This window comes from Aspergillus thermomutatus (assembly GCF_002237265.1).
Source record: "Aspergillus thermomutatus strain HMR AF 39 chromosome Unknown NODE_136, whole genome shotgun sequence".
Taxonomy (NCBI): Eukaryota; Fungi; Ascomycota; class Eurotiomycetes; order Eurotiales; family Aspergillaceae; genus Aspergillus; species Aspergillus thermomutatus.
In genome coordinates this window covers 69,636-80,418 of record NW_020798185.1, presented here as the reverse complement: position 1 = coordinate 80,418, position 10,783 = coordinate 69,636, and the positions used below count along the sequence as shown (strand labels likewise).

The following is a 10,783-nucleotide window of genomic DNA, read 5'->3' as shown; positions in this document are numbered from 1 at the left end:
AACAGCTCCTCCCCTTCCCCCCGACATTTTCACATGAATGCGCAAACGATTCTGTATGCTGGTGGCAATGAGACCCTGAGTCGACCGAGCATCAGATTCACCGCGTCCTGGACGTCTGACAGGTGATGTCGCGTGCCTGGACGTTCGAACAAATTTGGTGGTAGATAGACATCTTATCCCCTCGAATATATGCATGCATACACCCCCACGTTAATGTACGAAATTTCCTAATTATTAGATCTGCTCTGTGAACTTTTCTTGTGCAGTGATTGGTCTCTTTTGCGCATACTCAATAGCAGGCATAGATGTAAGCGGAGCTGCTTGTAATTCCGTATCGCTATGAACAAGTCGTTTGACGAAAGGCATGTATCTTCTCGTAGGTCTGGTGGTACGGCCAGTTGACCTCCAATTCATTCAACGTTCTGCACTGGAGGTTTAGATGAACGCGACCTTGTGTGTATTTTCCGCTCACTGGTGGCGGGCCACACTGCCCTCTTGCTCTCTGCCCACTCTTCCCCCACTTGACAGCATCGACGAGACTTGCACAAAACGCCTTCTCTTTCCTCTCACGTTTCTATCTTCTCCATTCATTTTCACCTGAGCTCTCAATAAATAAAGCTTACTTGGAGCTTACTACAGCTGGTCGACATTGGACACCTGCATTTCAGTCCGAATTTCTGATTTCTCCGCAGGCTTGGCGCTAAACATCCAACCTCGCTTCACCTTGATTCGCGCGACCCTTGAGCCCGATAGCTCTTTGTCTCCCATTGCAGTACTCTTCGCTGGAGACACCGTACAAAAGACCGCTCTTCCTTGTTTTCTGACACCTCCGATCTACGGTCAGCCTAACAGAGGCCCGCTGGCAAAATGCCCGATGTGAGTCCGTCTGATTCACCCGATCAATGGAGTTCCTGCGTTACGCCGTCCGATGCTTGACGCAGGTACCGATCGCTTTGCTGCTATCGCATGATGCTGACCCTGATATTTTTCACTGCCGCGTAGGTCAAGAGAACAGTCCGGCTGGTAACGGAGCAGCATGTCGTGTACGTTGACTTCTCTCATACTCCTCTGCTGTCGGAACCGCGCAAGAGCGATCCGTCTTCCCATGCCTTATGATACACTTTGTGATTGTCTGAAGCATACTGCGCGCGCGCGTGGTCAGGGTGTCGCTACGCGCTTCCGTTTTCTACAAGCCTTAATGAATAGAGCTGGTGGTTCTGCCTTTTGTGTCTAGTGGGGTGCTGACGCTTGCTCTTGCTTACTCTAGAAACAAGGACTCCGGCGTTGAAGGATTCCCACTCCGATCGTGGTCGATTGAGATCTACCTCGTCAACGAACATGGCGAGCAGGTGCCGGCGAACGTCTTCGACAAGGTGACATACACGTTGCATCCCAGTTTCGGGGACCGGGCGGTTCAGAGTAGGTCGCTTCCTTTTCCGCCATTGCTATCCCAGTCTTGTCGTCAAGAGGCAAAAGGACGAATGATGTTTGTGTAAGGCGATGAATCGAGGCTGACACGCACCGCGTCAAACAACAGCATTCAAGAACCCCCCATTCAGAATCTCGGAGGAGGGATGGGGTGAATTTGACCTGCAGATCGGCCTCACTGCCGCCGATAAAGAACACTTCGTGACGCACGACCTGAACTTCGCACAGCCGCGCTACGAGTCCAAACATGTCATTGTGAGCACTAGCCCTTGCGTTCCCGCACGACCTATGGCCTGAGGCGCGCTTGTACTCATGCCTCTATCTCTGCAGACATTCAAGAACCCCAAGCCAGCGCTGTTGGCTGCACTGCGCGAGTCGGGACCGGTACCTGGTGACGAGAACGGAGTGAAATCGAAACGCGCCGCAGGAGGCGAGGAGGGATCGAAAAAGAAGAAGCGGACGGAAAAGAATGTGAGTCTGATTTCTTCACCGTCGAGAATCTTTTCAGGCGAAGGCGGCACGTTAACTAACCTCCTCCCGCAACAGGTCGACATGGACAAATTGGCCGACGGCCTCCAAAGACTTGGAGAAGACGACCTCCTCCAGGTCGTGCAGATGGTACACGACCACAAAGCGCCCGACTCGTATACCAAGAACGATGTCGAGCGTACGTCTTGCCTTTACACAAGTGAATTCATCTTTGAGAAACTTTGCTAACCGGTATCGCTTGCTTGCAGAGGGCGAATTCCACGTCGACCTTTATACCCTACCGGACAACCTGATCAAGATGCTGTGGGACTTTACACAAGAGAAGGGGGCTCTGTAGTCGCTTTCTTCTTTTAATTTTTCTTTTCTTCATTTCTTTTTTTCTAAACGCGTATTCCAATTGTTTTCTTCTTCCGGATCATGTTTATTTTGCCCCCACTTACCCTGATTTGTATTTCTGGTTCGATCAAGGTTCGTTGGGTTGAGGAGTGGCCTTCATACAGGGAAGATTTCCAAGAAGTAGGGAGCTGGAGAGAGCAATGATCCTAGTGACTAATGAAACAACAAAGAGACATGATCAAGGACAGGGCCCAATTCCAATCAAATGAGATGACAATATCTTCAAGAAAATCAGTCTATCGAGAGATGAACGCCATATGCCCAGAAGAACAAAAGAATCTGAAAACCGAAACGACTTGGATATCTCAAGGTTCATGCAGACGAGGGCCAGAGACAAATGAGAAACAGCACGATACCAGACGGGTGGAGAACCCAGAAGGCAAATCACCAAATGAGTCCATGAAAGCAATGCCTCGTGAAGAATAAATCAAATGATGATAGGCGTCAAAACAAGATCCTGTAGAGAAAATGAGAAATAGACTGGAAGAAAAAGACAAGCCCGATGCGCCCGCTGTGCTCATTCTAGTGGAGAAATGAAATTGCGTTACATGAAGAGAGATATGAGAAGACGTCAAAAAAAAAAAGGTCTATAGAATTCGGTAGCTGTGTATAGAGTTAGCAGACGATGGAAGGAAAAGGAGACGCTTGGCAATCAACATACGATTTGAGTAGATCTTCGAGACTGTCTGCACTGCAGCTCCGGCCTTTAGGAATCTGCTTTAAAATCTCAACGATAGTAGCGAAGACGTCACCCGCTCTGTAAGCTAGCAGAGCAGGGGCGTCAATGTGGTCCATCTCGGCGATTTCATGGTCCAGCTTGACGAAGCGGACGGTTGGTTGCCTGCGCGCAATGGTATCCAGGCAGTCTTCCACGAGGGAGCTGACGTTGGACTGCGTTCGTTGTCAGTTGTGCGCTCCGCGAGCCTCCTTCGGAAGTATACTACTCACCTCCGGGTCGTACACACACACCACCACGACCGTATCCGAGGAAACCTTCTCGATAGCGTCTAGAAATCCCACCGCATCCACCTTCTCGACGGAACCGTACATCTTCCTCCGAGGACTGGCACGTCGTAGCTTCCGATTCTGCAGCTCCTGCATACGCGACTCCCGCCACTTGCGCATGAACTGCTCCTCGTCCTCCTCGCTGGCGGAGCAATCCGGCGGCGATGAGTTCTGCAGAAGATTGGCATCATCAGTGATCGACTTGGAGTTGGAACGGTGATGCGAATAGTCCATTCCCGTGGCACTGAGGAGGGTTCTGCGGAAGGAGCGCTTGCGCGCACGCTCGAAGGCCTGGGCATCAGCAATGACGCCCTTGGGCCCTGTGTTGGCGTCGAACTTGGTCCTGGGGACCTGATATGTATTTGTCCGTGAACCCATGGCGGTACCGTCAAAGTCTTCCGAGTCTGAGAGGTGTGCGTGGTCGTCGCCGTTGGTGTCGTCGTCAGAGGGTGGCTCGGAGTCGCGATCAGAGTTATCTCGGTCCTCGGGATGACTAGAGAACTTCTCCTGATTGTTGGTAACAAGGCTGTTGAACTCGTCTTGAGCAGACATGGCGAAAAGAAAGGAAGCCGGAGGGAACGGGGTGGGGGTCGAGGCCAAGTTTTAAAGGGTAGGTAGGTAGATGACGATGATGTTCGTGTCCCGAATTCAGCTCGCAGACCAGGAAAGTCAATCACGATCACACTTTCTCTTTTTTTATTTTTTTGTTTTTTTCTTTTTCCTTTTTTGCCTTCTGGCTAGAATACTCGAGTCCGGTTCTAGAACTCTAATTCGAAGGAAAAAAGCAAACGAAGAGAACGATAAGCGGTAGCCCTATGGCCCAAGAAGGCAAAAGATGATGACGAGGACGATGACTGCGGTTGGTTTCAGAATGTCGGATGCTGGTTTCTCTTTTTTCCCCTGAACCACAGTCGGGGTTATGGCCGCTATTGGAGAGATGCTCGTTGACAAGAGCGAGACTAATATTGTACTCCAGACCAGCCACGCCGATCAATTCCGCAATTGAGCGTTGAATGAGGAGATAGATCACTTTAGTCAAGGGTAGACCTGTAGCAAAGGAAAAAGGGATTCAATTTTGCAGGGTTTAGAGGGGTAGATAGAACTTTAGATGGATAGGGGAAATCTAGTGACTGAGTGGGCAGATGAAACAGTCGAACCACCCCGACGATTCTTGTCGCTTTGGGGTTAGCCTGATGGACTAGCGTGTGTTCTAGCTCCGAGCAGAACAAGAATAGGAACCAATCATCTTTTGTGGTTCGGATCCCCCTGTGTTTCAGGTGGTGAAGATCCATCTCATCTCAGCCACTTTTTGACCCTTTGAGGTGTGTTTCTTGATGTATCAAATCTTAGACTAATCAATGAATGAATGAATGAATGAATGAATGAATGAATGAATGAATGATTAATGCCACACACCACTAGAAGAAGCGAAGAACATTCCCTCTCTGCTCATGGCTAGAATGTCCCATATCACCTGATATCAAAAAGGAGTACTCTGTACGGAGGAAAATGAAGTTCAAAAGTTCATCAAGGTTAATCCACTATGAAGGTACTCTGTACAGAGTATCAGTCTGCTGACTGCTGTTCGCTGTTTCATTACCTCAACACATGGTTATGACCGTCGTCAGGAGCATCAAGCCACGTGGGATAAGATGTTTCAGATGGCAGATCAACGACATAACGATGGCGATGCTCCCGAACAGCCCGAACAAACTCTTCCCCATCCCCAAATCGCAACTCGCAAGTCCCTCAGTTATGACGCAGTCGCCGCAATTATCACCACTCATGTACTAGCCTGGATCCTCTGCTGACTGCCAAGGACATGTCCATGGCTTTTAAGTTTATCAGCATAGGATAGGATGTCGTGATGCCTACTTACCAGCCGCCCAGCGCTCCAACGTGGTCCGCTACGCACCTGGCTCTCCATGGGAGTACTCCGTGCGGGATGGAAAAGAGACAACCAAGGCGTCGGACCATTTCAGCTCTTAACCTCTCCATCTTGACTGGCCGCTTCCGCATGTCACCCGGAAAATGCATTTACACATATGTCAGGTAGCTTGCTTGCTTGCTACCTGAAGTCAAGAACCGGTAGATTCACGCAGGCCAACAGCCGATTGAGTTTCATTCGTGGGACCGTTCAAAACATCATGCCCTCCTAGTCGAATGATGATAGTACCTCGATCCGCTGCTAAGCTCCTGCGTTTCAATGGCACCATGCTTTCTGGTGAAACTCGGACCCTGAAGCCCTCTAGGCCAAACCTCAATCACGTCTACCCCGACCCTTACATGGCATGTAGGAGAGTCTGGTTTGCCTCAGTCGTGTCAAGAGACTGTCAGACTCATGCGAAACATGCCCAATCTTCAAGCCTGCCCAAACCGAAGCAAAACTCAAAGCTATTGAGTGCTTTCAAACACACCCATATGTTACCCGCAGGCTCATCGCCCATATCGTGCCAGCCAAGCCCCGCTGACAGGAGGTCGAGAGCCGCCTGATGACGGCAGCCGTAGCTCAAGAAACCAGGAAAGTTCAATTCTGAAATCGACAATAGATTTTTGTAATGTCAAATTAATTAGTTAAAAAAGCAGCAAACCAAGAGAACATTCGCCACAAGTCAGACAAAGGAAAACGTCATGGCCCTATTCGAAAACATTCCCTCCCGTCCTATCAGCCGCAAGATGAATACATGCAAAAAGAAAGTCACTGCGCAAGAGAGGCTGATCACATATGAATAGGCAAAAGAAAAAGCACTCAAAGGCTTAGCTTGGTGGAGAAGAGAAATCAGAAATAATGAAGAGTCCCGTAAGACCAAAAGAAAAGCGACCATATAAAGACGGGAATAGGACATGACAGACGAAAGGGGCAAAGGTATAGGATAGGCTTGCAAGAGAGAATCCCTCTGTAAGGGAAAATGGGGAAATTAGAAGAACGAAGAAGTGCTCAAGGACGCGGACGTGTGTCGGTCTCACCACTGTTCACTGCAGAAGGAGTGCGTGCGTGGATGGTGAGTCCAGGCTATGAGAACACTCCTCAGCCAGCCATCCTAGGGGCGCTCGTAGATCAAGGTCATCATCAAAATAGAAAAGAAAAAGCAAAGATAACATGAGCGCGCACACCGCATCAGCCATCGAACGTTGTCACCTAGATTTTCGGATTCATTAATTCGCCCCCACGACCAGCATCTGAAGTGTTCCCAAAATCTCGATCAAGTGTCCAATCACCTTGATCTAGGCCCAAGTGATTCGCTCGTCCCGCTCCCCGCAAACGTCTTTTGTAGTTCCGGATAGAAGATTAAAAGCGGACATTGCTCCTGAAAAATATGAAAATGTATCGTACAACGGCGGACATCCAACCTATTGTTGCAGAAAATGAATAGAAAAGAAGTCGAAAAATGGAATCGCAAAAGACTGAGACGGGGTATCTTTGCTCGATGATTCTGTTCTTTTACCAGGCCCAAACCTTGAGCTGTACCACGGATAGAAAGATTAGTGATTCGTGAAATAATGAAGAAGATAAAAGCTGGGTGTCATTAAGGCTTTCAAGGCACTTACAAGAGAATCCCAGGATCCGGTGCACAAACTGATGCCGTCATTGCTGACTCCGAGGCAGCTGACACGGTTCTCGTGGCCGCTCAGAGAACCGACCTTGTCACCTCGAAGAACATCCCAGACCTGCAAACATCAGCTTATGCCCCTGTTGCAATGAATAGTTGTACCGTGCACATACCTTGCACTCGAAGTCATCATAACCGGCGAAAAGCAATCGTCCAGAGACTGAGAAAGCAACAGACGTGATGCCACAAAGGATTTGATCGCTCTGCAGCAGGTGAGTCTCATTAGCCATGAACGCGGCAGAAATCGTGAACAAGAACACGAGTTTACCTGATAGATGTTCAACTCCCGATCCGCACGGATGTCGAAGAGACGACAGGAGGTGTCGTCGGAACCTGTTCCGAAAGCGTTTCCATCGGGGAAGAATTGAATGGCGTTGATATCTGATTCGTGTCCGGCAAAAGTCTGAACGGCCTTTCCGGTACGGATATCCCAGAGCTTCGCGAAAGCGTCGCAGGCACCAGAAACAAAGATGTTCTGGTTGGTGGGGTTGATGCTGATCGACATGACATCTCCCAAGTGATCCGCGAACTCAGTCACCTTGGATCCTGACTCAATATCCCACAGCATGCATGTCATGTCACCAGAGGAGGTTATAATGCGACGGTCGTTGATGAAACGGCAGCAAGAGAGGTAGCCCGAGTGCCCTGACAGTTCCCGCGCGACACGGGTCGGGCCTTCGCGGGAGGAGAGATTATAGATAGAGCAGATGTTGTCGAGACCACCACACGCCACATAGTTACCACTCGGAGCATAAGCGCAGGTCATCACCCACGACGATCTCAAAGGAATGGCATGGACCTTGTTGGTGGTGTAGGCGTCCCAGATAATCAATTTACCGTCCTGCGAGGCGGACACTAAATGACGACGGTCAGTTGACCAGTGCATGGCGTAGATCTTGGCCAGGTGGCCTTTGAGCGTTCGTCGAGGCTTCATTCCGATGCGAGGTAGGGTGTCGGTCTGGTTCTGCGCGACCTGACGAACTGTTTAGGGGGGTCAGTAGCCGAAATGAACAGGAGACTTTCGCAAAAGCAATGGCAGTAAACAAACTGCTGCAATTCCAGAAATTGGAAGCTCGCAAAAAGTATGGTTTGAAGGATTCGTACGGGTTGTATCTGCCAGCTCATCTTTTCTGCGCTTGATTTTGTCCTTGAGGCCTTCAGCTTCGCGCCTGGCCGCGGTAATCTTGGCCTGCATCTGCTCGCCGCTCATATCGGCTGCCATTTCGACCGGAAAGGAGGTCCCTGGGATGGGGGGGTTTGGTAATTGAGTAAGTAGGCGGGCGTGATATGTGAAATGGGGGGTCGAAAGAGGCGGCGCTGTAAATCCCAGGCGATCGGATTGGGATGACCGGGAGAGGGGGCGGGAAGAGAGCGGTAGGAAAGAAGGAACAGAGAGGAAGAGTTGAGAGAGACGGAGGGAGTTGCGAGAGGAGGGGGGTTGATTGGGTGTGGAGCGAGAGTTACGGCGGAAGCGACCGAGCGAAGAAGAAAGTTTCGACCCGGGGCAGTGGTGGTTCGAGCTTTGAACGAGGCAGGGGGTATAGGTGGTATTAAAGAGCTTTAAAGAGTTATGTATGGGTTTTATTGAGAAAGAATTTATTACAGAAGGGCCACAAAAGCAGCAGAAGGAAAAGTAGGTTAAAGGGAGGAGGGAAACATTAACGTTAATAATATGGTAAGGTAGGGGAACTCAAGTCCAGACGACACCGGCGATAGCAACAACCATGATTACCTTACCTACCAAGCAGTTAAGGGGAACGACCTAGTACCAGTGGCACTACGGAGTACCATACTCTAACAATAATATGGAATCCGTCCATTACAGTCATAGACTACCTACCAGACATCGTAAGTTTTGAATCTATCTTCATTCTATCATTAAATCCTTTCCTCTCAGTTTCTTTCCTCCTCAGCAATGTGTTGACAAAAGGGCCAAGATGGTGGAACTAATCACTGCAGTCACATTGACTCGGGTATGGTTTAGGATGACGATCGATTTGACGGTCAGCTGTAGAGCAGTGAGCTGACTTCATGATTATTAGATAGTAGCTACTCCGATGATGGTCTGTGCCGATGATTTACTACTTGGATAGATACCTAAATAGTAGATAGGTACTCACTGTCGGACGTGGTTTGCAGAAGGGATGCTTGCACAGTCGTTAGTGAGACTGCTCGCTGGGCCAAGACAGCACCTGCAGTAGGCGTAGCAGTTGAATAGAGTCACGAACTGCTTGGTAATGGACGGAGCCTCCTGGACGGATACGGAAAAAAGCCGCAGCAAACTTGATTGGGTGTCAGTACCCACGCCATGTACATAAGGTACGTACTACCTTAGGTACTCCGTACAGAAGATGGCTGCCCTGTAATTTGTATGGGTAAATTATCAAGATTATTATTGAGGTCACTAAGATGCAGCCATTGAAGTCGGAGGCCATTGATTGGTGATTGATGTTCCCAGAGTGGAGGAGATTGAGACATTCCAGTCTACCGAAGAAATTGAGGAAATTACCTCTTATGGATCGTGCCCGGTATTGAGTTTTTTTTTGCGGTTGTGCCGATAAGAAATTTCAACTTAATATCATTTGATTGCGACCACAGAGGGAAAAGAAAAACATTCAAGTTGCAATGAATTCGAGAGCGCTCATAATTCGCTGCGGACGTATTGAGCATCATCAATTGCTTATGCAGTGTCACTCTTATCTGACTAATTGGGTTATATTTGATATGAACTGCCTGGCTCACGAGCCGATGACCATTTTCATTGGAGCACGAGCATCTTATACGCCGTACTTCATTCGAATTGGAGGCATGCTAATGATGCTCAAGGCGAGTAGGCAGGTAAAGTGCGGGGAATCTGATAGTCCTATATTACTTTCTTCCAAAGTCCAAGTAGATATGGAAGTGAAACTGAGTTCGTTGAAAATAGTGCATATGTCTGTCCCCTTTTGAGGTAGGAGTACTGTCTGGATACACTGTATGGTATCAAAATGCACATCTTGGTAGGTGGTGGCCAAGGTATGACTGCGAACCTAGATATAAGAGAGAGATCTATCTCCTGAAGTAGTATACACACATTTCATGAGTCAATCAAAGTTCATACAACTGCAATAAACTAATAATTCTTCAGGCTGAAATTCGGCATTGTTCTCGGGGATTTTTCTGCTTCAGTCTCCAGCCCCTGGATCATGCAGAAATTCTTGCTTAAGCCCGGAGGTAGGAATAAAAACAAATAGCCTCGGAGAACTGATCAGAGACGGGCTAGTGCTTCACCATCTTGCAAACAACTCTTTATGTCTTTCTCTGCAACCGCAGGGGGTGAACAACTAAACATCATCTTAGGACTTCTATCTACTGATAAAGATATCTATCATCATGGTCGATTATAACTGACTTTACCTTCTAATAGTATTCCAATTGCAATTGAACGCCGTCAAATACAATTCCCGTGAGATGCAAGCCCACACGCAGCGGGTCCCATTGAAATTTGACTCCATACTGGAAATCTCTTATCCACTTCGACTCTTGAACTGCAGGATCTGACTCCACTGTTGAATGATCGCTCATCGCTCAACGTTGTTCGTTCCTGACTAACCTCAAGTGCTATATACACTATTCCCAGTAAGAAGGACCTAGGTCCAAAGACTCCTGAGACCTAGTCAACAAGCCGATGTTGGGGATCTGAGAATCCCGACTAAGCTCGTCCTGTTCATGCATGATTATAAATGTATTCATCAACACTCGATGGAGCCAATCGTCCCATGTGCTCCGGATCCCACTTGAGCGGTAGATGTTTAATTTTCTGTACTTCAACGCCAAGAGCCCAGGAGTCCTCGATCAATGCAGACAAGAATCAG

The 10,783-nt window shown here is 48.6% G+C and overlaps 2 protein-coding genes across 2 annotated transcripts; one reads left to right on the top strand and one right to left on the bottom strand.

Annotated features, from left to right (window-relative positions):
- Positions 1-867: 867 nt before the first annotated feature.
- CDV56_107379 (putative transcription initiation factor subunit (TAF30)) lies at positions 868-2,254 on the top strand (the record flags this gene model as incomplete). Its single annotated transcript, XM_026760998.1, has 7 exons — positions 868-876; positions 1,003-1,043; positions 1,268-1,419; positions 1,538-1,683; positions 1,759-1,899; positions 1,975-2,095; positions 2,166-2,254. The coding sequence occupies 7 exons, from the start codon at positions 868-870 to the stop codon at positions 2,252-2,254; spliced, it is 699 nt and encodes a 232-aa protein (XP_026613238.1).
- A 646-nt stretch (positions 2,255-2,900) lies between these two features.
- On the bottom strand, positions 2,901-3,870 carry CDV56_107296 (phosducin family protein; the record flags this gene model as incomplete). The annotated part of the gene is made up of 3 exons (XM_026760915.1): positions 2,901-2,916; positions 2,975-3,204; positions 3,262-3,870. 3 exons carry the CDS (start codon positions 3,868-3,870, stop codon positions 2,901-2,903), a joined length of 855 nt encoding a protein of 284 aa, XP_026613237.1.
- Positions 3,871-10,783: the final 6,913 nt, after the last annotated feature.